Source organism: Corylus avellana, chromosome ca9 (assembly GCF_901000735.1).
Source record: "Corylus avellana chromosome ca9, CavTom2PMs-1.0".
NCBI lineage: Eukaryota > Viridiplantae > Streptophyta > Magnoliopsida > Fagales > Betulaceae > Corylus > Corylus avellana.
The window spans coordinates 362763-388978 of record NC_081549.1 but is presented as its reverse complement, the minus strand read 5'-3'; the positions used below and the strand labels follow the sequence as shown (position 1 = coordinate 388978).

The following is a 26216-nucleotide window of genomic DNA, read 5'->3' as shown; positions in this document are numbered from 1 at the left end:
TACACAAGTTTTTTAGTCCACTGACTTATAAACAACTTAGACCAGGTAAACTGTTCAATCAAACAGTCAATCTTTGTGCCAAATCACATCTAAAAACATAGGAAGCAGTTGAGCAAATATTAAACAAACTAACCGTAAACATTTTAGAGTCTGGATCCCAATGTGTGAAGAACTTGGGAGGGGTTTTGTCAATCTCTGTGCTAGGAACCTGAAATGAAAATAACAAGCATAACCAATCAAATTTCTTGAAACTAAATGAAATGATTAAGTTCAGCTATCTACCCTAAACTATGGAGTCATTCAATATCCAATCTACCTTCTCCAAATGAGTGTCAAAACTAACATATTAGTTGGGGGAGGATGATGTAGGTAGGACATTGCATATTAAAAGGCACTAATCTATTAATTTTGACAGCTTAGTGCACCCCACCATTCACTTGCCCACTATTACATTAATTTTAACCCTAATTTGGATGGTGGAGTGGACATTGCATATTAATCTAGAGTTAAGTGTTGATTGCAAAATTATTTTATTTACGCACAGAATGCAAATGACCCTATAATTGAGGTTGGATAGCTACATCTAAACTTAAATAATAAGATGCTGATCAAAAGCATGTACAATTATATGATTGATTTACCTTGAAAGCAATGATCTCATATGGATCAGCTGCAAAAAGAAGATACTGGTATCTTTTATCGAAGGGTTGGACCCTCTGCATCCATTGAGAAGTGATAAAAAGAAGTTAGAACATCATTTCATCTTCAAAAAAACAATTAATTTAGCATTACTTAGTCATGTGCATTGCAATATAAAGAAATAAATCAACAGAAGCATGTGAAGAATTTCAGGTAAGAATCTAGTTCAAAGAAACAAAGAGGCCCACCTGCTCATAAGAAGACATAAACCTGTGTCTTGGTTTTGCAAGGTCTTCAATCTCAGGATATTCAATCTGCTTAACACAATAATGTTTACCAGAAAAATGTTGTTATTATCATCTTTCTATTACTGCCATTATACCCATAAACAAAATTCTTCATTACCAATTTATCAGCAAGAAAGAGAATCTGTATACAATCAAAACAAAATAGGGAAAATAAAAAAGGAATAACTAAACACGCACCTGGAAAAGAAGAGACCTCTGTTTCGTCTCTGGATCAAACTGCTTTGTTACCCGGTACCCAGGCCTTCCGATTTTGACTGCAAGTATAGCAGATGGACGTTTACTCATGAGTCAAGAATTACAAGATTGCTAAAATTATCAACGGAATACTTCTCTTAAAGGTTTTGAGTGAAAACGAAAAAGGAAAATAAAGACCTACAAAATCAGCAAGAATAATAACTACAAAATCAAAGATGCAAGACATTCAGGTTCTTAGGAGTACAACAACCATTAGGAGTACAACAACCAGGATCACCACAGACCTACCTATTATAATGTAAACTCTTACATTTGAACTTTTCCTTGTTTTGGGGATAATGCTAAAGTTGAAACCATTCTAGTCCACAAGACACACAACCCATACTTTGGAAACTATGATATACACTATTTAACACTTATCCAACACTCAAAATGACACTTTAACTTTAGGCAAGGACTCATAATGTCATATGTGGTAACTCTAATCCTGACAAGTCATTTTGGTAGTACTTGCAGAAGCTCCTTTCTTCTAAATCTTCTTTATTTGAGCTATTTGTAAGCTTGGAGGCTTGTATTGTTTACACATCACCTCGTCTTTCATAAATGAAGCCAAGATATATATCATTTCCTCCTCCCTCAATTATTTCATTCTCATGTTACATCTCAAAAACAATTTGCAGGTACATCATGCATAATAATCAATCCATCGTTATAAATAAGGGACTTTGAACTGGTACCCACCATTTAATTAAGGAAACACATGAACAAGGTTGGTTCTCATGAACTACTAAAAATGAACTTATCCCATTACTGAAGGCAATAGCTCTGACGCAAATGCCCACTCAAGGTTCTTTCTCACAGAATAACTCAGACAAAACCACCTACAAACACACAAAGATATGATCTTGCTCAGAGGCAGACAAACTATCAACCAGTAAAATTCTCCAACACAAATCAATTATCTTCGTTACAATTTTGCACACTACATGTTCGACGAAATCAGACTTTGGGTACAAACATAACATAACATAGTTCGTTTTGCCACACAACAAATCACAACTCCTAGTAGAAGAAAAAGGACAAAACAGTAGTATCTATGGGGTCGAAAAAGAGACCAAGAGAAAATGGAAAGAGATAAAAGAAAAAAGCGCTTGCCTGACTTGCGAACGGAGACTTTGCGCTTGTGGGGCTGAGGCTGCGCAGGCGCTTCCTTGGCCTCGCGGGCAGCTCTCTTGGCCAAATTAGTCTGGTGACGCTTTCCCTGTGTGTGGGCCAAGTAATTCCCCTCGTTGTTGTGGAGTGTCAGGCAAAGCTTGCACTCATAACTACGACAAAACCCCTCAACAAAAACATCAGAATCAAAAAACCCAAATCAAATATACAGAGAGAGAGAGAGAGAGAGAGAGAGAGAGTGGGATACCTGCCGAGGTGATTGCGCATAAAATAGGGATCTTTCGCGAGATCGATGGTCTCAAGGGCGAGCCTTCGGAGACGCTCACGGCGGTCAATGGCTTCGTTCTGGGCGGAGGCGGCCCCTCCGCTTCCAGGCTTCGAACCCCATTCCCTGTCCATTCCGACTCCGGCTCCGGCGTCGAGGAGATTGATTGGTCACGAGGCCTTTTGTGATTGTTCGGCCTGAGTTTAGAGTGGGTCGAGGACTAGATAGAGGCTTTGGTCAAGGGCTTGTCCCTTAATTACTAACTATTACAGGACGGTGCGTTTTGCAAAAATATTTTTAACTTCTTTAAAGCGATTCCAAACAATCTCTCCATGTAGGTTTTAAGGTCTAAATCCATCTATCTAGTAAGATGAACTGACTGTGGACTACAACTACAAGGCCAAAGGATGAGACACATAATTACAATAAAGTTTGCCCAATAATTTTTGCCTACTATTAGAAAGCTCTTGCATTTACTGTCCTTGTTACTAGAAATTCAAATAGGTTGCAAGGGATTGGATTCCTATTTTACCTACTTGGAGTGAGCAAAGAAAAGACTTTCTTTTTTAGTAAGAGCATGTTTGAAATTGCTTTGAAAAATAAAGTTTTTATTTATAAATAAAATAGCCTGAAAAAGTTTTTAGAAAAAAATTTCAAGTTTCCTCAAAACAAAATTTTGGGCATTTTTAGAGTAAAAAGTTAAAAAAAAAAAAACTATATTTAAACTTTTTTTTTGTATCAAACGGGCCTATTTTTCCTTAGCACTATAATTACTTTTTGAGTAATGTTAAATATTATATTTTTATCTTATAATTGTCAACAATATTATCTGTCACTCCAAATTAACTTTTGAATTTTTTTTATTTAATAAAAACTAGTTTAAAGATTAGTTTATAGTGTCATGCCAACTTTATTAAATAAATATTGGACAGAGTGATTAGTGTTTATATTTCTAGTATTTATTTATTTTTTTGACATGTTCACAAAGAAAAGGTGGAAGGAGATTCGAACTAGTGACTTCCATTTCATGAGGCGCGGTTCACTGTCTATTGAACTACTCCTTGGAGACATATGTCTAATACTTATAAAGTTGTGTCAAACAAAAAAAACCTACATATTTGATAAAAAAATTTTAAAAATACTTATTTAACCTTTTTTCCTTTAAAACTAACGAAAATTCACTTTTGAAAAAAACTTTTAAAAAGAAATTGTTTTAAACTAAATTTCTTAACGCAATCTCAAATATTTTAAGATGCCTACAATCTTTTGTTTAGGATTGCAGCAGCTCATAGACCAGCACGCAAATGTCGGGTTTAAGCACAAAACAACGATGGTTTGAGAACTATGATTTTTTTTTTGTTGTTTATTCATTTAATATTTATCAAAGAGAATAACATGTAATGTAAAAGTAAAAACGATTAATTCATTAAGATGATATTCCTTAATCTAAAGCGATTGATTCAATTAATCTTACGGGGAGCAGGATGCTCCGCTAAAACGGAATAGCATCAAGAAAAAGAGAGCTACACCAGCCTTCGAGAAGAAAAATGAGAGAATATATACGTTGGTTATCGTTGCCAGATGTTGCTCTGCTACTGGCACGGTAGCCTTTTTATATACATTTCTTTCGCGGTACTTCTTAGACACAGATAATCATCAGACACACACGAAGAGAGAGAGAGAGAGAGAGAGAGAGTCTTGGGTTTGAGGGATCAATGGGTTCGTCTTCAGGGCAAAGCAGTGGCGGCTATGATTACGCCTTCAAGATTTTATTGATCGGTGATTCCGGCGTCGGAAAAACCAGCCTCATCGTCAGCTTCGTCTCCGACTCCATCGAACCTCCTCTGCCCACCGTTGGTACTTTCTTCTTTATTACTATTTTATGGCTTGAACCAACTTCTAGTTTTGTTATGTTCACAAATAGTAACGTGGCTTTTCCTTTTTCCACTATTTCTTAGCAACCAAACAGAGTGACAATATATGAACTATGACTATATCTTTAAAACTTGAAAAATTACACGTACCTCTTTAAACTAACACTCAGTTTGTAACACTTTAAACTTAAAAGATTGCATCAACGTCTCTCAAGCTAGAAAAAAATTGCAATATACCTCTAATAACAAAAATATCATTTATAAAATTAAAAAAAGCTAAAAACTTTATAAAAAAATAAATAAAAAGGCAAGAAGAACCAAGGTAACGGGGTGGTTTGGCTACCTCAAATGGTTATAGGGCGGCTGAAATCACCCCAAATGACCAAGGGGTGGTTAATTAAACTGCCTCCTTTGACTATATTTGAGGTGGTCAAATCACCTCCAAAATCATTGAGAGTGGTTTGAATAGCCCTCAATTTTATTTTATTTTGCCATTTAGGAATGGTTTGGTCACCCCATATATGGTTGAAGAAAAATACCACCCACCGTTTGGCCAAAGAGGGTGGCGAGCAACCACCATTTGGCCAAGTGGTGGCTCTTCCACCTTTTTCTTTTAAAAAAAAAAATTAGTTTTAAATTTTACATTTTTTAGTTTCTTAGTTCTTAGTTTTTTTTGTTTTTTCCTAATTTATAGGAGTATTTTTGTCTTATTAAAATTTTTATAATAACTATGACAATATAAGGCTATAGCGGCTACAAAAATGGTCACTAAAAGTACCTAATTGTTGCAAAAAACCTTTAGGCCTGATGTTGTTTGATAACACTTTTTCATTCTCCCTTTTATTTTTCTTTTCAGAAAAAATGTTTTTCTAAAAGCAAAATATAAAATAGTACTTTTCAAAAACATAAAAGAACAAACTTTTGAGAAAACTTGTCGCTCTTTCTTATAGAAATATTTTTAGAAAGTATGTGCTTATGTTTTTGAAGTGTACGTCCAAACCTTAAAAAATGTGGAGGTTCTTATTATATATGTGTAGGTATGGATTTGAAGTTCAAGCTGCTCACAGTAGGTGGCAAGAAATTGAAGCTCACAATTTGGGACACTGGTAAGTGGTCAGCTGTGGCAGTAGACCATTACCTCACTTTATGCTTTCAATTTGAGATTTAAAACATCCATGTCTATATGTGAAAGGACCTTGTGAGCCCTCGCCTCAAAATATTCAAGATTTTTACAGAGCGATTTTTTCCCCTCACAATTTGTTTATTGCTTCATTACCATGTCACCTTTTGGGGATCTCAAGTTGCAAGAGCAGATTTTGTGGAATGAGAAATAAGAAATAGAGATAATTTTTGGTTGAACTAAGGAAAATGCTTGAGGTATTATAGCTTTTACTACAACTCCTTACAAACTCACATGATAGTTCACATTTTATAGAAATGGGTGCTACATGAATTGCCATGCAGTAGTTTATATTTTTTAGTGGCTGGGGTGATAAGTGTTACGTAAACTGTCACATTGGTTTGTAAACGTGATCAATGTCTTGCAAATCTCATCACTTTGTAAAGTACTTGTAAACTAACATTCTTGACTTAAGAAAAATGGGGTATTACTGACTTAAGGAAAATGTAATGTTTGTTGCAGCTGGACAGGACAAGTTCAGAACATTAACACACTCTTTTTATCGAGGTGCCCACGGAATTATTCTTGGTATGATAGCAACAAAATAGCATGTCTGTTCATTTTAGCTTTTTGCTTCTTAAAACTAATATTGATAATTGCTACAATAACTATTAGATCCAATTACTACTATTATATCTGTTCATAACCTTTTCAATACTATATTCCCATGGTTTGGGTAAACAGAGTTATTACCAATTTCTTTTCTTGCATTGTAGTTTATGACATAACGGTTAGAAGCACCTTTACAGCCATATCAGATTTCTGGTTTAAAGAAGTGGAAATTTACACTACAAATCCGAAGTGTGTCAAGATGCTTGTTGGAAATAAAGTTGACAGAGTAAGTTCTATATTCCCCATATGCATTCTGCTGATAAGTTTACAGAAACTTAGCTACATGCTCTTTCAAAATCTCTGTAAACAAATCGCATTGTACTGAAAATCTATTGATGGTTGTTCATTCCTGCAAGCCACAATTGGTATAGATCTGTTCTCAACCTAACTGCTTCACAGTAAACATCGTTTGTGCTGCACCAAAGTATTGCTATGAGGCTGTCTTGTAACCCTAGTTGATCCATGTGCGATTTATAGCCAGCATAATTAGCATATGGGAGACCAAAGCCAATAACCCTAGTATATATTAATTGCTCTGTTTCTGATTGAGGCTTTGATGGCCTTGACATGAATGGGCTTACACTTCTAACAATTTATCAGCCCATGCATATCATTGTGGAGAAGATTTTACAGCACTTCTGTAGTTGGTGCATATGGAATTCATAAATTTAATCTTTGTGGGCACATAAGCTATTGGCGTGGAAATTCATAAAAAGTATGCTATGCATTATCATCACAGCATATGGGACTTTTTTCTTAGGGTTAGTAGTCTATTTTTCCCTTTCGAAGATAAATTCTTGTGATTATCTAGCATGCTTTTTTCTTTAGTTATTAATAAGAATTGTTGTGTATGTGATTCCAGGATTCTGAAAGAGTTGTAAGTCAAGAGGAGGGAATCGCACTAGCAAAGGAGCTTGGATGCTCATTTTTCGAATGTAGTGTTAAAACTAGAGAAAATGTGGTGCAATGCTATGAAACGCTTGCATTAAAGGTAATACTTATGCCATTTAACACTTCTGTAGTGTTGGATATAATCATATAAAAGATATTTGATATCCGTTATCTTAATAAGTGAAGTCTAATCCTTAAAATATTTAACTAAAATTTGGAATAAATTGTAAAGTTCAAGTTCAAATTCAAGACCTTTACTATAATACCATATTAAATAATTTGTTGTATTAAAAGCTAAAACAAATAAAAAAATGGTGAATTTAACTATTTAATTAAATATTTCAAGTGTGGTTGTTTGGCTGGTAGCCTTTGGTTGGAATGGCATATTCCTAATGAAGGGAAATTAAGGTCGGGTGGCGAAGGGGCTTATCCTAAAAGAACAAAGGTAGGATGAAGGGTACAAGGCTTATCCAGGAAACTATGTTGTTTGTAAACCAGAAAACAGAAAAATATGGTTGCCATAATTATAGAAATATGTAAATGCACGACCTCACCCTCCACCTTGCTATAAAGGAATAAGGAAATACCATTTGAGCTAATTAGCTCATTGGCATAAATCAAATAAAAAAAGAAGAAGAACATATATATATATATGTAAATGGAGATAGTGATGTAGCATTGATGTTTTGGAATTGAATTATTTAGTTAACTGTTTAAGAAATATACACGGATTAAAGTGTGATAGCCATATGAGTACTAGAAAATATGATTTCCCCAAGTATGATTTAGCGTTTTCTGTTCTTAATTCTAACGAGTGTATTTTACAGATAATGGAGGTTCCTAGTCTTGTGGAAGAAGGATCTCCAGAGAAGAAAAATGGTGAAAAGCTGAAGGACGACAAAGCACCTCCCGTTGGGGGTGGTGGTGGCGGCGGCGGCAGCAGCGGCAGTTGCTGCTAAAAGCAAGATTCACATATCATGAACATGAACAGATCATGCATGTACATTTTAATTTCTCTTGTAATTTCTTACTGCTCCTCTTGCTGTCATCAAGTTGCTTAAATACTTGTACCATTGAAAAATGGAATATTGGCTCTCAAATAACATATATTAACTTGTGGAAATTGTTTGCTTTTGTTTTGTTTTTTTTACCCTTTTTTTTTAACACATTTTTCTACTTATTACTGAACCGTAGTAGTTTTGTGCTCCCCAATGCAGCTAAGAGTCCATTTGGTCTCTCTATTTTGCAGACCAAAAGCCTATTTTTAAACAAAAGTGTCCCCTTGGGATGTTCGTTTTTAAAAAAATAACAGTTTGAAAACATTAAAAAATTCACATTTTTGAATCGCAGTTAAGGGGATTCATTTTTCAAAAAACACATTTTTAATGGTTGAAACGAGATTTTACCAAACGCTACTGCAATTTAAAATTGCTATTTTTTTTTAACCGCCAAACCAAACAGAGCATTGACCGGGTCACTAGACGCAATTATCCTGCAGCTACTACATTCACTTGCATTGCCCAACAATAAGTACTAATCAATGTATTCAAATGGAAATATTTAATACAAATCCTACTTTACAGCACAAAATTTTCATGTTGAATTATTAAGACGTGGCAAAAAAATTTATGCTGACTATTAATTTCCTGTAATCCTCGATCTCCTTTTTATCTGGATGTCTTTCTCCCTCCCAACACCATCACTGTAAAATTCAACCACTCTAAGCCTGTTATTTGATCCTTTCAAAACCGGCCACCGCAACTTGTTTTCCCAAACCCATTTGCAGGATGCTTCTAATAACCAACGAATGTCAAGTGTTTTTTCATGTGTAAAACTGAATATCCATTTAAAACTTGCCAATTTGTTTGAATTACGTGTCTCATCCTTTAGCCTTGTAGAGTACTTGTAGTCCACAATTTCTTCATCTCTCTAGATGGATTTAGAAATATTCCCTACAATCTTTTGTTGAAAGAGGAAAGACAAGAAAAATTAATTGTAGGGAGCTGTGAGAGAGCAGCCCCCTCCCACAGCCACTGCCCTATAACAAAAAGATCGAGAGGTCTATTAGGATTGCAGCTGCATTTGAGAACAATTAAGCGCAGAACACCTATGATCATGATTTGAGAACAATTAAGGATGTTCTTTTTATTATTATGAGTATTCATTTAATATTTTTCAAAGAGAATAACATGTCTGCAAAAGTAAAAATGATTCATTAACACGATATTCCTTAATCTAAAGCCATTCAATAAAACGGAATAGTATCAAGAAAAAAAATGAGAGATAGATACAAAGAGAAAAGGAGAGAATAAATACGTTGCTTAATTGGTTGCCAGATGTTGCTCAAGCTCTTATATCTATATATACATTTCTTTCACGGTACTTTTTACACACACACAGAGACAAACACTAAAAAAACACTATAATCATCAGACACACACAAAGAGAGAGACTCTTGGGTTTGAGGAATCAAATGCCTGAAGTGGATCTGCAGGATTCGTTTCCCTGTGAAAGGAGTGCAGCCTACGATAACTCTGTCAAGATCATATTGATCGGTGATGCCGGAGTCGGAAAAACCAGCCTCATCGCTAGCTACCTCTACTACTCCATCGAAACTCCTCAGTCCACCAATGGTACTTCCTTCTTTATTGCTATTATTGTTTAAGCCAACTTTTAGTTTTGTTATATATGTTGATCACAAATAGTAATGCATATGGCTTTTCTTTTTCCACTATTTTTTAGCAAACCAAAAAGAGTAACGATGTAGCATCTATATGATGACACTTTAAACCTGTATATAGATAAAATAATGTACATTAGTAGACTGCTATATAACTGATGTACGCAGAGATGATATGACAGTGAAAATCAACCTTATTCATCTAATTTAGTTGTTTTAAAATGCTGTCTCCGTGGACCATGTGTATATATGTATAACTTCTCTTTGGAGGTCCTTATCTTTAATTTTGGTTAATCAAAATGCAAGTGTTTCCTTTTCCTTTTGATGGGTTAAGTAATATGTTGAGGTCCTTATTATGTGTAGATATGGATTTGAAGTTCAAGCTGCTCACTGTAGGTGACACGGAATTGATGCTCAAAATTTGGGACACTGGTAAGCTGTGGCAGTCTTTCAATTTGAGATTCAAAACATCAATGTCTTTTTATATGTGAAATAACCTTTGTCTTAGGAAAATGCATGTAATGTCTGTTGCAGTTGGACAGGACAAATTCAGAACACTAACAGAGTCTTTTTATCGAGGTGCCGACGGGATTATTCTTGGTATGCTGGCAACAATATATATATAGTCATTTTATATTCCCACGGTTTGGGTAATTAAACAGATCAGTTATTACCAATATCTTTTCTTGTATTGTAGTTTACGATATAACGGATAGAAGCAGCTTTACAGCCATATCAGACTTCTGAGCTAAAGAAGTGGGACTCCACACGAATAATCCGGATTGTGTGAAGATGCTTGTTGGAAATAAAGTTGATAGAATAAGTTCTATATTCCCCATAAGTTGAGACAGCCAGTAAAAGAAAAGTCATAGGTTATGTTGTCGCCATGTGATGAGAACCCACAAATAGTAAATGGAAATAGATTGATGATAATGAACTTCAATTAGGATTAGTGGTCTATTTTTCGCCTTCAAAGATAAATTCTTATGATTATCTAATATATATGCTTCTAAAATAAAATTTCTTAATTAAAGGCTCCCAATTTATTAAGATAGTTATGACAGTTGATGTGATTGTGATTTCAGAATTCTGAAAGAGCTGTAAGCCGAGAGGAGGGACTTGGACTAGCAAGGACGCTCAAAAGTTTGTTTTTTGAATCTAGTGCTAAAACTAGAGAAAATGTGAAGGAGTGCTTTGAAACGCTTGCACTACAGGTAATACTTATGCCATTTAACACTTCCTAGTGTTGGATATTAAAGATATTTGATAACGTTTTACCCTCCACAAGGAAGAAGGCCTTGTTAAATAGTATTTTAAATAATTATGAAATATATTTTAATTATGAAAGATATTTGTGGGCATCTAAATGAAAGATTTGCATCTTTCAAGTCAATTCAAATTTTCTCTAGTTTTGGCACTACATTCGAAAGAAATATGTAAATGCGGATAGAGATAGCGATATTATAGCATTGATGTTTTGGAATTGAATTAATTAGTTAACTGTTTCAGAAATATACACTGATGAAGGTGTGATAGCGATATGATTGCCATAAATATGATGCGTTTTCTATTCTTACTTCTAACGAGTTTGAGATTATTTTACAGATAATGGAGGTTCCTAGTCATGAGGAAGAAGAATCTCCGGAGCAGATAAACCCTATCCACTTGATAATGGAACTTTCTGGTGTTGGTGGTCTTGTTGATGTTCTCGGTGGTATCGGTGGCGGTGGTGGTGGCGGTCGCGGTCGTGGTCGTGGTCGCGGTCGCGGTCGCGGTTTTCGTGGTGGCGGTCGTGGTATTCGCGTTCCTCGTGTTCCCCGTGCTCCTGTTGTTCGTACTTCGTGCGGTACCTGGCCGGTGCTAAAAAGCAAGATTCACTTATCATGAACAGATCGTCTACATTTTAATTTCTCTTTTAATTTTTTACTACTCCTCTTGGCGAGGAATGCTTCTATGCATTCTCCAGACCATCTCCTCTTAAATTTTTTTTTTTTTTTTTTTTTTGAAAAAATCAAGATGCACTTGGAAGAGATGGTGGGGAGATGGTATTGAGAATGAAAAGAAGAATATCTCCAGAAAATATATATTAGCTTTGTGTCAATTGTTTGCTTTTTTTCACAACTTCAACCAATTCCCAAAATCTCAAAATCGACTTATTAGGGTGCATTTAAAATTATGATTTCTTAAGAATAATTTATGCTTTTAAAAAATATCGCAAAATGTAATGTGTTTGGCATTGTAATCTAAAAAACACATAATCTAAAATAGGAAGAAAAAAAAAATGCAATTTCTATAAGCTAGCATGTTAAGAGTGCTTATTTGAAAAAGTGCGAATTTAAACTAAAATTACAATTTTGCATGACAAATATTTGATGAAAAAGTATTTTTTATAATGTTTTACTAAACATTTTTATGATTTTAAAAATACAATTTTTAAAATCGTACTTACTGAAATCGCAATCGGACCCAATAGCTTGTGATGTAGGAGAGAAGGTGGCACACTTTACCGTCGGACCCAATAGCTTGTCTTGACGGTCGGATCGAAAACAAGGCCGTCGGAGCAAGGGTAAATAAGAATGTATGCTAGGTCTTTCTAGTTCCAACGGACTGACGTCACTGACCGAGTAGTACTTTTTAGGCATACCGATAGGAGTGATTATTGCAGATCATTAATGAGCCAAAATATCAACCAAGAGGGTCATGATATAGAGCACGCCGGCGTGCTTCAACAGTGAAGCACGCCAGGCTAAATTTTTTTTTTTTTTTTTTTTCAAAAAAATTAAAATAATAAAATAATAATAAAAAAAAAAATCACGGCCGGCGTGCTCTATATCTTTACCCCAACCAAGAAGGAAAGAAAAGACTAATTGATCAAGGATTTCCAGCCTGATTTTCCATTGATATTTCCCTAATTCTCAATTTAGAAGATTTTATAGCTTTTCGGACTAAATATTTCCGTAAGTTTGGGAGTAATTGCATTGAGACGACGTTTTTTTTTTAAAAAAAAAAAAAAAATTGCCATCGATAATATTTCATTTTCTTTATCAACGTTTTTTTTTTTTTTTTACATGTCCACACAAGAAGAGGAGAAAAAATTTAAACTAGTGACATCCGTTTCATGAGGCATGATTCCTAGCCGATTAAACTAGTTCTTGAAGACGTGTGTGTTGATTTGTGTATTGGAAACACAATTTTCCCATTCACATTTATCGCTTCTGCTACATCAGCTTGGAAGTGATATGCCTTATTCTGCTTTGGTCATTTGAAGCAATAACTATACATGGGCTAGAAGATTAATGAAATATTCAAATACCTAAAAGAGCGGTTTCCAGAAGTTATTTAATTGACTATATGAAAGGACAATAGGGAGGTACTGGTGTGATAGTGGTGGGAGGTAGTAGAAGAGCAAAGAACAGGCAGCAATAGGGGAAGAGGTGGCAAAAAATAAGATGCATTTTTTTTTTTCATGTCACTACAAGAAAATTGGTCATCAGCGCAATGCCTTTAGTGTTGTTGCTAATATGCTATTATAAACAATGACAAAAGTCATCCATGATATCATGTTTGAGTTCATCGCATATAACAAGCACTTAAACCGATATGTCATTGCTGATAATAAGTTATCAATGCCGACACCCTACGTACGTTGTCGCCTTGTTATCAACAACAATTAATAACTACTTTTTTATTATTTAAAATTGGATTTTGTTTAATTATATAATTACCAATTGAATAAATATGACTAGAATGTTTTCCTTTTCAAAAAAATAATTACCAATTGTCATTCTATTTTTTTGTATGAATATATAGTCACATAATAGGGAACAACTAACACTCAATCCTGCATCATCATACAAGTATTTAATAAACAAATACTCATAGCTCATGTGTAAAACTGAATATCTCATTTAAAACTTGCCAATTTGTTTGAATTACGTGTCTCGAGTCATCCTTTAGCCTTGTAGACTTGTAGTCCACAATTTCTTCATCTCTCTAGATGGATTTAGATTCCCTAGCTACAATCTTTTGTCAAAAGAGGAAAGAAAAGAAAAATTGTAGGGATCCTGTGAGAGAGCAGCCGCCTCCCACAGCCACTGCCCTATAACAAAAAGATCGAGAGGTCTATTAGGATTGCAGCTCATAAACCAGCGTGCAAATGTTGGGTTTTAGCACAGAACACCTATGATCATGATTTGAGAACAAGGATATTCTTTTTATTATTATTAGTATTCATTTAATATTTTTCAAAGAGAATAACATGTCTGCAAAAGTAAAAATGATTGATCGATAACATGATATTCCTTAATCTAAAGCCATTCAATAAAACGGAATAGCATCAAGAAAAAATAGGAAATAGATACGAGGCAAAAAGGATAGAATAAATACGTTGCTTAATTGGTTGCCAGATGTTGCTCAGGCTCTTATATATAGAAAAGCACTATAATCATCAAACACACACGAAGAGAGAGAGAGAGAGTCTTGGGTTTGAGGAATCAATGGATTCGTCTTCATTTCAAAGCAGTGGAGACTACAGTCACTCCTTCAAAATCATATTGATCGGTGATGCCGGAGTCGGAAAAACCAGCCTCATCTCCAGCTTCGTCTCCGACTCCATCGAACCTCCTCAGTCCACCGATGGTACTTTCTTCTTTATAGCTATTATTGTTTAAGCCAACTTTTAGTTTCGTTATATGTTGATCACAAATAGTAATGCATGTGGCTTTTCTTTTTCCACTATTTTTTTAGTAAACCAAAAAGAGTAACAATGTAGTATCTATGACAGACACTTTAAGACTATATATATATAGATAAATTAAAGTAATGTACATTAATTAGCAGACATCTATATTTAGTAGACTGTTATATGCGCTAGCCACATCTGCGTTATTACTCCAAAAGGATTAGTCAATTTGGAGTTTCCCTAGAATTCATTATGAAACTCAATTTTACTGAGTAACTAAACAATGTGGGACTTAACACTCATGATTATCTTTATAAACCACGTGACCTGACGTTAGTATGTGGCTTTGATACCATTTGGAATGACTTAGGAAAAAGCGATAGCCACATCTGCGCTATTACCCTAGAATGACTAGTCAATTTGGAACTTTCTTAGAATTCATTATAAAGTCCAGTTTCACATAATAATTAGGCAATGTGGGACTTAACACTCATGACTATTTTTATAAACTACTCACCCTATGTAGGCTTCTTCTCATGTTTCTAATATGGGACTGGGTGTTACAGTGACGGTGAAAATCAATTTTATTAATCTATATAAATTGTCCTGGCCTGTGTGTGTATAGATATAAAACTTCTCTTTGGATGTCCTTATCTTTAATTTTGGTTAATCAAAATGCAAGCCTATCCTTTTCCTTTAGATGGGTTAAAAGTAATATGTTGAGGTTCTTAGTATGTGTAGATATGGATTTGAAGTTCAAGCTGCTCACCGTAGGTGACACGAAATTGATGCTCAAAATTTGGGACACTGGTAAGCTGTGGCAGTCTTTCAATTTGAGATTCAAAACATCAATGTCTTTTTATATGTGAAATAACCTTTGTCTTAGGAAAATGCACGTAATGTCTGTTGCAGTTGGACAGGACAAGTTCAGAACATTAACACAGTCTTTTTATCGAGGTGCCGACGGGATTATTCTTGGTATGCTAGCAACAATATATATATTCATTTTATATTCCCATGGATTGGGTAATCAAACAGAGTTATTAGCAATATGTTTTCTTGTATTGTAGTATATGATATAACGGATAGAAGCAGCTTTACAGCCATATCAGATTTCTGGGCTAAAGAAGTGGGCACGAATAATCCGGATTGTGTGATGATGTTTGTTGGAAATAAAGTTGATAGAGTAAGTTCTATATTCCCCCTATCTTATTGGCCAGTAAAAGAAAAGTCATTATATATGTTGTTGCCATGTGATCAGAACCCACAAATAGTAAATGGAAATAGATTGATAATGAACTTCAATTAGGATTAGTGGTCTATTTTTCACTTTCAAGGATAAATTCTTGTGATAATATGCATTTATTCTTTAGTTATTAATTAAAAAAAAAACATTGATGATTATTTATAAAATAAAATTTCTAAATTAAGGCTCCCAGTTTATCATAATTAGTTATGCTATTGGATTTGTACGTGATTCCAGGATTCTGAAAGAGTTGTAAGTCAGGAAGAGGGAACCGCACTAGCAAAAGGGCTCGAATGTTCGTTTTTTGAAACTAGTGCTAAAACTAAAGAAAATGTGAAGCAATGCTTTGAAACACTTGCACTACAGGTAATACTTATGCCATTTAACACTTCATTTATATATTTGGATGAAAGACTAAATTTTAATAATCAACAAAGAATACAACACCCTCTTGCAATCAGCTAGTCAAACCAGGAAGCTGAACAGAAAGGAAACTTAGGAAAGACCAATCTATACAACCAACAGCCTAAGCCATTCCCTAATTACATAGAACTCCCACGCACAACCAGAAACCAAACAAAATACAAGGAAAACCATACAAATCCATCAGCTAAAACCATAGCAAGCAGAACTTCACTGAAGCAGACTTCAATATACAGCAACCAAACAGAATTCTGGATAATCAAAAGGCAGAGAAAGCCTAATATTCTTCCTAGATCAAAATATTATTCCACAACCAAAGAAGAGACACTCAGCAGTGCAAAGAGCTTGTTGAAAAACAAGCCAAAGAAAAAAAAAAAAAGCTTGATTAGGGGTAACGGTTAATGGTTACGATCCCCTCAACAAGCAAGGCCTTGTTAGATTTATTTACAATAAATAAATAGTAATTCAAATAATTATGAAAGATATGTTTTAATCTAAAAGTCTTTATTTGCATCTAATTGAAAGATGTCCATCTTTCAAGTCAATTCAAATTTTCTCTAGTTTTAGCACTACATTCGAAAGAAATATGCAAATGCAGATAGCTAGAGATAGCAATGTAGCATTGATGTTTTGGAATTGAATTATTTAGTTTACTGTTTAAGAAATATACAACGATTAAAGTGTGATCATAGCCATATGACTAGAAAATATATATGATTGCCATAAATACGATGTTGCGTTTTCTGTTCTTATTTCTAACGAGTTTCAGATTATTTTACAGATAATGGAGCTTTCTGGTGATTTTGAGGAAGAAGAGGAAGAAGAAGAAGTGGAAGAAGAATTTCCAGGGGAGAGAAACGATATAGGGCTGAATATGGATATACAGGTGAATATGGATGTTGGTGGTGGTGGTGGTGGTGGCCGTGGTCGCCGCCGTAGTGGCAGCTACAATCGTGGTCGCGGTCGCAGTCTTGGCCGCAGCCGCGGTCGTGGTCGCAGTCTTGGTCGTGGTCGCGGTCGCTTGGGTGGTCGAGGTATTCGTGGTGGTCGTGTTATTCGTAGTGTTCTTCGTGTTCCTGTTCGTGGTGGTCGCTGCTAAAAGCAAGATTCACATATCATGAACATAGTCTGCATTTTAATTTCTCTTGTAATTTCTTACTGCTCCTCTTAAGTTACTTAAATAATAAATACTCGTACGGTTGAAAATGGAATATTGACTCTTCGATATATATTGTTGAAGTTTTTTTTTTTTTTTTTTTTACTTGTCCACACAAGGGAAGGGGGGTGGAGGATTCGAACTAGTGACCTCTGTTTTATGAGGCGTGGTTCACAGCCAATTGAGCTACCCCTTGAAGACTTGAAGCATTTTTCCAACTAGGACAAACGACCTCAACAACTATTATACGGCTGGACCGAGATGAGGCTTCCCTGGTGTAAGAATGGTGTACCTACAAAATATAAAAATCATAATAAGGTCCTCAAGCCGAAAACTCTCCGATGCTTAAATTAATTAGCATGCTTGTATTTTTTGAGTGTAAAAAACGGCTTGGATTTACCGTCCTAGAGCAAGAAAGTGAGAGATAGCTAGAGAGAGAAAATATCCCAATTGCCTTCTATGTTGTGTCCCCCTTTACAGGGTTTTCTAGGTGGCTGCTTGTAAGTCTCTCTCTCTCTCGAAGAAAAAAAAAATCCATCATATCTTGGGATTTCATGTGCTTATCCCATGAAATTTGGGATTTGTCCCTTTTTTGCACCGTTACCCATACTTGAGAAGACCAAGTGAGACTCATGTTGAGATTTTATCCCCAACAGTTATCCTTGATTCTTATGAAAAACTTGTTCAAATAGTCGGATATTGAAAATCTTTAGTGTACTCATTACCAGAGTTCCCTTTGTTTTCCTTGCTGAGAGCAGGGTGTACGTCGTTAGGTGCCCAGCATGTTGCATGGGTCTTACCCCTAAGCTTATGGCTCCGTTTTTGTCGAATTATTGTTGATGAGCTTATATATTGAAGCTTTATTTCCTTGTCAGGCGGACCCGAGAAAAGGTCTTCGTGCCTTGTCGGGCAGACCCGAGGCAATGCCTTTGTCGATCTTGGCGAGTCAAGTCAATATGATATTCGAGATCGACATTTTGCCATGATCGCCGGTGGGAGCTTCATATGTTTGGGTATTCCCTATAGAAGCTCAAAGTTTGCTACTGGTTATCTCAAGCATTGAACCTTAATTAGTCCAAGATAATCAATAAGCAAATAATACTTTAGGGAAATTTCACTTTAACTTTTATGAACTTTCATCACTTTTTCAATTACTCTTTTAAAGTTCAAAAACATGGTTTAGTATATGAAACTTCTAAACTTTTGTAATGTCACATCTCCGTTAGATTTTTCCGTTAAACCTAACAGAAAAAACTTTCAAATCATTATTTCACGTGCTTTGTCTACTTGTTCGGTTTGTGATGGCGATACTGGTTGGCATCACCTCGATGAGGTATTGAGGTCCTTCCTTGGATTCTAAAGAAAGCGATGCATATATAACAAATTCAACAGATCGACAAGGACTCCTTGCACTTCTTTTTTCTTTTTTTTTTCAAGCTCTAAATATAACTTTTTATGTTTCAAAAAAAGTTAGAGCTTTTCAACTCCATATGTCCTTTGTTTTGGGGAGCTTATGCCAGGCTGCTTTCAAAAAGGATTCGTAAATGCTTTATATTTAAGGCCTCAACAAGATTTTATTAAGGATATGAGTGTGTTAGCTAGCTAGGAAGCTTGGACAGCAATTAACTTCATCAATAATGATTGTGTGACAAGTTTGTTAGTTAATTTCTTTTCTTCTTTGGCTCAAATCAAGCCAAACAAGCGTATATGTTAGGATTAAAGAGAAAATAATACACAGAAAATTTACATGAATGTGCTTACGTGATTACGTTTATAGAAAAAATATATATATATATACAAATACAAATGGGTATTACTTTAAGGTTTCGAATATGAGCTACTGTCTCTAACAACGTGGGATTTTAATGTCTACAATGTTGGAAACAAAGTAGGTGGAAAAACTTAGGAAAACCCAGATTAAAGTCAAATAAATGTCATTTCACTAAAAAGAGTGCCAAAATGGGAGGCTGTATTAACTTCCTCATCCCCTCATTCATGAAGTGAACTAATTAAATAGGCCTATATATAGGACCGACAAGATAAAACCTAACAAAATGTCTTTTAAAGGTGGAAGCCATATATATATCAGGTGTAAAAATCTCTTTAAGATATATTGTGGCCAAAAAATGAAGAGAGAAAAGGAGGCAGGTCATAGACAAGCCTGCTGCCTGCAAATTAATGTTGGGTTTAAGCGCAAAACATGGATGATTTGAGAAAGTGACGTTTCACCGAAGCTCAGACAAGCCTTGTTGTGTAGCTCCTTAACACTGCGGGGTCACGCTCACATTTTGGTTAACAAACAATGAGAGTGCCCCTTCACCATAATTTGGCCAACCCTTTTAAGTTTTTTTTTTTTTTTTTTTTTTTTAATCTATTTTTAATAATTTTAAGGATATTTTTGAAAGATCAAGTTAAACAAATTTAGTGTGGCACAAATGTAATATTTTTTTTGTCCCTTTTAACGTCAAATGTTGATGGAAGTGTAACTTTGGAGGGTGGTTGGAGGATTTCAAATGTCATAAGTATTATATTTTCCGGATAGAGAAATGTTTATACTATATCATTGTTCCTTCTTCATCCTATTGAGCTAATCCACTCTTTTTTTTTCTTTTTCCTTTTTTAGTAAGGGCGATTCAAGGGTTGATAGGCGCAGTCATATTAACCCAACAAGAGGATGATGTAGTAATTACCATTAATTAACCATTTAAAATACGCAAGATTAATTCGTATGAAATATATATATACATAATAAAATTTAATGTGAAAAGGAAAATTACTGCTCAAACTAAATGACTTTCATATGGGTTTATTTATTTACTCAATAGTTTCGAGGGGCAGACTCAATTAGCTGTAAATTACGTCTAATAAAAAAGAGGTAAATATATATATATATATATATATATATATATATATATTTTACATATTCATACAAGAAAAGTTTAGAAAAAATTTAAAATATATATATATATACCCAACGAACGGAGAGTAGGATGTAGCGCGAAAACGGAATGGAATAGCATCAAGAAAAAGGGAAACATTTGAGAAAAAAGAAAAGAAAAGAATAATACGTTGTGGTGTTGTCAGGGATGCCCGGGTAGCCGTTTTCTTTAACTTCTCACTCTCCCTGTCCCAAGATGCCCCATTATTATACTATTAGCTTTTCTCTTTTTGCTCTCTTTCTCTCTCTCTCTGTCTCTCTCTCTCCATCTGCTTATGTACATTTCTTTCACTGTACTTTTTGGAGATAGAGAGAGAGACACCCAGAAAAGAACTAATCATCAGACACACACACAGAAAGATAGACAATCTTGGGTCTCAGGAATCAATGGGTTCATCTTCAGGTCAGAGCAGTGGCAGCTGCGATCTCTCATTCAAGATCTTATTGATCGGTGATTCCGGTGTGGGAAAAAGCAGTCTCCTTGTCAGCTTCATCTCCAACTCCGTCGAAGATCTTTCACCCACCATTGGTACTCTCTTCCTTCTTTTTTGTTACTATTGCTTAAGCCAGCTTTCAGTTTTTTAATGTTCACTAATAGTAACGTTAAGCTCTGTTCTGTTGGGTCTTCAATGATTCGAAATGAAAGATTTTGTAGAAAATTAATGTGATTTTTCTTAGCAACCGAAGAGAGTTCGTTCAACACTGTTGGATCTATAAAATGATTCTTAAAAATTTGAGTGATTGAAAATTATATTTAATGAGATTGTTTTGAGTGTTCTAGTTACCTTAGCTGCCATACGAGACTCATCAAAAGGCACCCAGTTAATAAATTTCTTGAATTTGTGAATTTTTTTTTAAAAAAGTATGAGAACCTTAAAAATGTGTTTTCTTTTTTCTTCAAAGCTTTGTCCATCTAAATTAATTATTACAAAATGTTGTCTACGTAATAATCATATAATCACTTCTCTTTGGAAGTTCTTATCTTTAATTTTGATCAATCAATGCAAAGCATTTTTACCCCTTTTGACGGGTTGAGTAGCTTATGTGATACATATATAGTAGTTCTTATTATTTGTAGGCGTGGATTTTAAGATCAAGCTGCTCACAGTAGGCGGGAAGAAATTGAAGCTCACAATTTGGGACACTGGTAAGCAGTGGCAGTGGTCCATTCTCTCACTTTATGTTTCTAATTGGAAATATAAAGATGTCTGTCTATATGTGAAAGAATCCTGCGAGCTCTCGCCTACAGTGTTGAAAGATTACCAATTTTTTTTTTCGCTCACCGTTTTGTACATTTGCTATTGCTTCATTACCATGCCATCTTGTGGGGCTCTTAAGTTGCTGGAGTAGAATTTTGTCAAATAAGAAATTCATGATAAGTTTTCATTACTTAAGCTGTAACAACGGCTTCACCTTTCTCTGAATCCTTAGTGGAGAATTGTTTCATTTTTACAATTTGAATCAGGAATCTTATCTGTACTTGCAATAAACAAGCCTTCTATTTTTCCAGTTTCTCAATATTAGTGTTATTTTAATGCGTCACACAAGTCATTGATGCATGTAATAATGGAACTAGTGATCCTTGTAATGTTTCACTGGAGATTTTATAGCAGCATATTTTATTTTATTATTTTTGAGTTCTGAGGCTCACTAACAAAGATCTTGATAGTTTTACAATATTTAATAAGTTAACTAACCTTTACATTCAGTTCGCTCTTTCTGCTTCTTTATGCAATTTTTTTTTCATCATGAAGTTAGAAGGTAAATATATAAACTACGCACTGACTCTAGGTTTCTTCGATATAACATATCTTATACTCTTTGTCATTTCTTGATTGTGTCACAAAATCTTCATTGAGATTTTGTTTGACAACCTAAATGAATCATGATTGACTTAGGAAAATGTAATGTCTGTTGCAGCTGGACAGGAGAGGTTCAGAACATTAACAAGCTCTTATTATAGAGGTGCCCAAGGGATCATTCTTGGTATGCTACTAACAATCTTTATTCGTGTTCTTCTTTGAATCATTCACGGGAATATCTACTTTCTTAAATTGGTGTGCGCAAAATGTTGTTTTGGTTGCAACATGTTATTAATAAGTGTTTTAGTGCATTTGCTGCTGCTCCTCTTATTTGTGCTGAAATGTTATATAACAAAATTTAGAACATGGTCTTGTGTCAGATTTACAGCTAAGATGAAGAATATTCACTAATCTGGTAATCATCTTATATATGGTATGCATCACTAATCCTTGCACTGCCAAGGTTAGCTTGTGTATGCAGAGACGCTTTATACAGAAGTGAAAAACATTTCTTTACTCATATTGTTTACAAACTTACTTTATAGATGTCATTCTTTAATCTGTTTATTTCCTAAAACCACTGTGTTTCACCCTTTACAATGAACTTGCGATTACTTATTAAGAAAAAAAACCCACTATGTTTTAACTCCAAAGATATCACTGATCTTTTTCACATCAATTTTCTAAGTTTGACTGATGCAAAGATCTATACAACAATAAGAGAACCACTAAAACAAGGTACCTCATTCACAAACCTATTTTACATTGAATCAGTAATAGGGAAACAAAGTTCCTTTTGTAGCTATGAAAAGAATCTTTAGGTGGACGACTAGAAAGACTTGGCGATAGGATTAGAATTTAATGTGTTGAAGGAAACTAAGTTGACCCAATAGGTGTTAAGGAAAGGGAGTTCTCAATGAAATGATCTTGCGATTAAGTGAAGATCAACACTTGTCTATTTATTTCTGCTTTTTGCTTCTTTTTTCTGTTTATTTCAGTTTTTTTTCTTTTTCTTTTTCTTTTTCTTTTTCTTTTTCTTTTTAACTTAAGCAGTCTGGGCAAGTATTGAAAAGATCCCCCCCTCCCCATCCGCCTTTCTTTTCTCTTGTGTACATTTGCATGGATAGCGACCTTATCAAACATTTTTCTATTTTGATTATAAGATGTAGAAATGTTTTCTGCATATGAATCGCAGAGGCCTTGGGGAACATTTTCTCTATTTTTCCACACAAATTTCATCAGCGCAAACACATAGGTCTGCCCACATTGTTGAAACAAGTGGATCCGTGCATAGGTCACTAGCTTTAAACTAATATTGATCATTGTTATCATAAACATTAGATTCAATTATCTCCCCAATATGTTATCTGCTGTTGAATTTTGACTTCGTTCATTACCTTTTCAATACTATCCATAATTTCATCTGAGTTATTACCTATTTCTTTTCTTTTATTTTAGTTTATGATGTTACACGTAGAGATACGTTTACAAACTTATCAGATGTATGGGCTAAAGAAGTGGAACTCTACTCGACTAATCAGGGCTGTGTCAAGATGCTTGTTGGAAATAAAGTTGATATAGTAAGTTGTATATTCTCCATATTTTACGCATTCTGCTAATAAGTTGACAGAAACTTAGCTCCATACTCTTTCTAAATTTCTGTAAGCATATATGTGGGAAAATAAATGGATCAAATAGTCTGACACATTTGCCTCTGGTCGGAACTGCAATTCTGCAGTCCTTGAGACGGCCAGTAAAAGAAAATCTATAGGGTATATTCTCACTGTTTTTTCTCCACATACTTGGTTCTTGTAGGAAATCAAAAGTTTACTTGCTGAGTGTAGAGCTGCTTAATTGTTTCATTTTTCTGAAAATCTTTTGATTGTTGTAATGCTTTCATTAAATGCATTCATCATTTACTCCTGCAAGCTACAAATGGTATAGATTGTTCTTAACCTACCTGGTTGAAAGTAAACATTGTTTGTGCTGCACCAAAGCATTCTGCCTTGTAAACCCTAGTTGTTCCATGCGCAATTTATAGCCAGCACAATCAGCATCTGGGAGAACAAAGCCAATAACCCTGGTATATTTTGTGCACTGTTTCTGATTGAGGCTTTGATGGCCTTTGCATGAATGAGCTTACATTCCAACAATTTGTCAGGCCATATCATTATGGAGCAGATTAATCATCACCTCTGTAGCTGATGCTTATTGAATTCTCATGAATTTCGTCTTTGTCTGCACATAGCATTGGGGCATGGAAATTGACTTTTCAATTTGAACTACTTAAGGGATAATTCTAGCTGCGTAAAAATGAATTGTCGTATTATATCCCACCCTCATTCTTCTAGTAACATGCTATGAATTTTCATATCTAAATAGCATGAAGTCAACTTCTGTTCTTGGCATATTGTAAAAGTATGTGGTAAGTTGCAGGATGTATCTCCAAGAGTGTGTTTGCATATCGCTTTTACTGATTATTATTGTTTTTTTTTTTTTCATTTTGTCAATTCTTTTTCCTGCTGGTAGTAGATAGATGTAATTTCATCATTGCCTATAGGACTTTTTTATCAGGGTTAGTAGTCTATTTTTCCCTTTCAAAGATAAAATTTTCCAGTGATTATATGTGCTTTTTATTCTATAGTTATTAAAAATTGATTATTAGTTGTGAACTAAATTTTCTGATAGATTAGCTCTCAAATATTGGTTTAGCTATAACATTTGATTTATATATGATTCCAGGATTCTGAAAGAGTTGTAAGTAGAGAGGAGGGAATTGCACTAGCAAAAGAGCTTGGATGTTTGTTACTTGAATGTAGTGCTAAAACTAGAGAAAATGTGGAGCAATGCTTTGAAGAACTTGCATTAAAGGTAGTACTCATTCCATTTAACACTCCCTATTGTAGGATATTCAAGATATATGATCCACTCTAGACAGTCAGTTTATCCGTCTAATCCTTCATGGTGGTCTTTCTTTTTTCTTTTTTTAATAAATACATGGTGGGTTATGCGATGGTTCTATTTCAAGCTATGATGGGGTCTATAAACTAGTTCTATATCAAGCTGTGGTTGTTTGGTGGTAGCTTTTGGTCGGAATGCTCCCAAATCATGAGGGAAAGGGGTTTTTGTTTTTTGGTGAATATGAGGGAAAGGGGTTTATTCCATAGGGAATCAGGGAGATAAAGGTAGGATGAAGGGGACAAGGGGGTTATCCAAGAAACTAATTTTCTTCCAATAGTATGATTTGATGTTTTCCTATTCTCACTTCTAAGGAGTTTGAGATGATTTTACAGATAATGGAGGTTCCTAGCCTTTTGGAAGAAGGGTCTACTGTAGTGAAGAGAAACATTTTAAAGCAGAAACAGGAATACCAAGCACCTCCAAGTGGCGGTTGCTGCTCTTAAAAGCAAGACTGGGATATCATGAACAGATCATGTACATGTTAATTTCTCTTCTAATTTCTGCTGTCATCGAGTTGCTTAATTACTTGTACCATTGAAAGTGGAATATTGGCGCTCAGATAACATATATTAGCTTGTGTAAATTGTTTGCTTTTGTTTTTCCTTTTGTTTTTCTTTTTATTATTATTCTTCTACCCTTGTTATGGAAACGACATCGTTTGTATTTTTATTTTATTTTTACTATTTTATTTGTTTTAACACAGATTTTCTTATTATTGTTTGAAGTGTAGTAGTTTGTACTTCAAAAATAAAAGGTGTAGTAGTTTTTTACTCCCCACTGTTTGAATATATAATTTCTTTCTATGTTAGGTTGATGGATTTTTCTTTATTAGAACATTTACCATTTATGCGTGATTGTAATCAAATCTACTTTTATTGTACTCACTTCATCTATCCCACTGCCCCTATAACATGGTCATTTGTGTTGTAAATCAACCAAGATGGCAAATTGTAGCCCTTATGTAATTTTCAGTGGTGGACATAGCCGTCTAAAAGGTCAAACAACTTCAAAATCTTGTGTCTGTTTTTTCTTCCTCTCTTGTTAATTTCTACTACATTTTTCCCAATTTACATTTCATCACAAAGCCACCTAAGGTCAAATTTCTTCAAAATTTTCCTTCACAGCACACCATATTTCGACCCTATACAATGACATGTGTTAGTCACGTAAAACACATCATGTCTAATGTAAA

General features: G+C 34.6%; 5 protein-coding genes across 7 annotated transcripts; 4 read left to right on the top strand and 1 right to left on the bottom strand.

Moving 5' to 3' along the window:
• Positions 1 to 43: 43 nt before the first annotated feature.
• LOC132161723 (uncharacterized) lies at positions 44 to 2880 on the bottom strand. Its single transcript, XM_059571905.1, has 6 exons — positions 2563 to 2880; positions 2298 to 2467; positions 1125 to 1201; positions 888 to 953; positions 642 to 716; positions 44 to 208 (listed from the first exon to the last, which is right to left on the bottom strand). Exons 1-6 carry the CDS (start codon positions 2712 to 2714, stop codon positions 59 to 61), a joined length of 690 nt encoding a protein of 229 aa, XP_059427888.1. The 5' UTR covers positions 2715 to 2880; the 3' UTR covers positions 44 to 58.
• A 1363-nt stretch (positions 2881 to 4243) lies between these two features.
• On the top strand, positions 4244 to 8277 carry LOC132161724 (ras-related protein RABC2a-like). The gene is made up of 6 exons (XM_059571907.1): positions 4244 to 4437; positions 5492 to 5560; positions 6097 to 6162; positions 6351 to 6472; positions 7109 to 7237; positions 7965 to 8277. Exons 1-6 carry the CDS (start codon positions 4296 to 4298, stop codon positions 8094 to 8096), a joined length of 660 nt encoding a protein of 219 aa, XP_059427890.1. The 5' UTR covers positions 4244 to 4295; the 3' UTR covers positions 8097 to 8277.
• A 1333-nt stretch (positions 8278 to 9610) lies between these two features.
• Positions 9611 to 11776, top strand: LOC132191574 (ras-related protein RABC2a-like). The gene is made up of 5 exons (XM_059606665.1): positions 9611 to 9770; positions 10181 to 10249; positions 10352 to 10417; positions 10903 to 11031; positions 11423 to 11776. Exons 1-4 carry the CDS (start codon positions 9611 to 9613, stop codon positions 10908 to 10910), a joined length of 303 nt encoding a protein of 100 aa, XP_059462648.1. The 3' UTR covers positions 10911 to 11031; positions 11423 to 11776.
• Positions 11777 to 14301: 2525 nt separating this feature from the next.
• On the top strand, positions 14302 to 17313 carry LOC132161891 (ras-related protein RABC2a-like). 3 transcript variants are annotated; one of them, XM_059572106.1, is made up of 6 exons: positions 14302 to 14455; positions 15240 to 15308; positions 15411 to 15476; positions 15569 to 15684; positions 15982 to 16110; positions 16949 to 17313. In XM_059572106.1, the coding sequence occupies exons 1-6, from the start codon at positions 14314 to 14316 to the stop codon at positions 17264 to 17266; spliced, it is 840 nt and encodes a 279-aa protein (XP_059428089.1). In that variant the 5' UTR covers positions 14302 to 14313; the 3' UTR covers positions 17267 to 17313. The 3 variants fall into 3 exon arrangements, with proteins under 3 accessions (XP_059428089.1, XP_059428088.1, XP_059428090.1); XM_059572105.1 differs by having other exon boundaries at positions 15231 to 15308; XM_059572107.1 differs by lacking the exon at positions 15982 to 16110 and having other exon boundaries at positions 15231 to 15308.
• Positions 17314 to 20386: 3073 nt separating this feature from the next.
• LOC132161722 (ras-related protein RABC2a-like) lies at positions 20387 to 25712 on the top strand. The gene is made up of 6 exons (XM_059571904.1): positions 20387 to 20790; positions 21340 to 21408; positions 22182 to 22247; positions 23522 to 23643; positions 24806 to 24934; positions 25357 to 25712. The coding sequence occupies exons 1-6, from the start codon at positions 20649 to 20651 to the stop codon at positions 25465 to 25467; spliced, it is 639 nt and encodes a 212-aa protein (XP_059427887.1). The 5' UTR covers positions 20387 to 20648; the 3' UTR covers positions 25468 to 25712.
• Positions 25713 to 26216: the final 504 nt, after the last annotated feature.

Bases quoted from the DNA above. Each gene is read 5' to 3' on its own strand.
- LOC132161723 (XM_059571905.1), bottom strand. From the start codon at position 2,714: ATGGACAGGGAATGGGGTTCGAAGCCTGGAAGCGGAGGGGCCGCCTCC. The intron at 2,468-2,562 runs GTATCCCACTCT...GTTTTGTCGTAG, and splicing joins ATGCGCAATCACCTCGGCAG to TTATGAGTGCAAGCTTTGCC. The intron at 1,202-2,297 runs GCAAGCGCTTTT...CTATACTTGCAG, and splicing joins AGTCTCCGTTCGCAAGTCAG to TCAAAATCGGAAGGCCTGGG.
- LOC132161724 (XM_059571907.1), top strand. From the start codon at position 4,296: ATGGGTTCGTCTTCAGGGCAAAGCAGTGGCGGCTATGATTACGCCTTC. The intron at 6,473-7,108 runs GTAAGTTCTATA...ATGTGATTCCAG, and splicing joins TTGGAAATAAAGTTGACAGA to GATTCTGAAAGAGTTGTAAG. The intron at 7,238-7,964 runs GTAATACTTATG...TGTATTTTACAG, and splicing joins ATGAAACGCTTGCATTAAAG to ATAATGGAGGTTCCTAGTCT.
- LOC132191574 (XM_059606665.1), top strand. From the start codon at position 9,611: ATGCCTGAAGTGGATCTGCAGGATTCGTTTCCCTGTGAAAGGAGTGCA. The intron at 9,771-10,180 runs GTACTTCCTTCT...TATTATGTGTAG, and splicing joins AACTCCTCAGTCCACCAATG to ATATGGATTTGAAGTTCAAG. The intron at 10,250-10,351 runs GTAAGCTGTGGC...TGTCTGTTGCAG, and splicing joins GCTCAAAATTTGGGACACTG to TTGGACAGGACAAATTCAGA.
- LOC132161891 (XM_059572105.1), top strand. From the start codon at position 14,314: ATGGATTCGTCTTCATTTCAAAGCAGTGGAGACTACAGTCACTCCTTC. The intron at 14,456-15,230 runs GTACTTTCTTCT...TGAGGTTCTTAG, and splicing joins ACCTCCTCAGTCCACCGATG to TATGTGTAGATATGGATTTG. The intron at 15,685-15,981 runs GTAAGTTCTATA...ACGTGATTCCAG, and splicing joins TTGGAAATAAAGTTGATAGA to GATTCTGAAAGAGTTGTAAG.
- LOC132161722 (XM_059571904.1), top strand. From the start codon at position 20,649: ATGGGTTCATCTTCAGGTCAGAGCAGTGGCAGCTGCGATCTCTCATTC. The intron at 22,248-23,521 runs GTATGCTACTAA...CTTTTATTTTAG, and splicing joins TGCCCAAGGGATCATTCTTG to TTTATGATGTTACACGTAGA. The intron at 24,935-25,356 runs GTAGTACTCATT...ATGATTTTACAG, and splicing joins TTGAAGAACTTGCATTAAAG to ATAATGGAGGTTCCTAGCCT.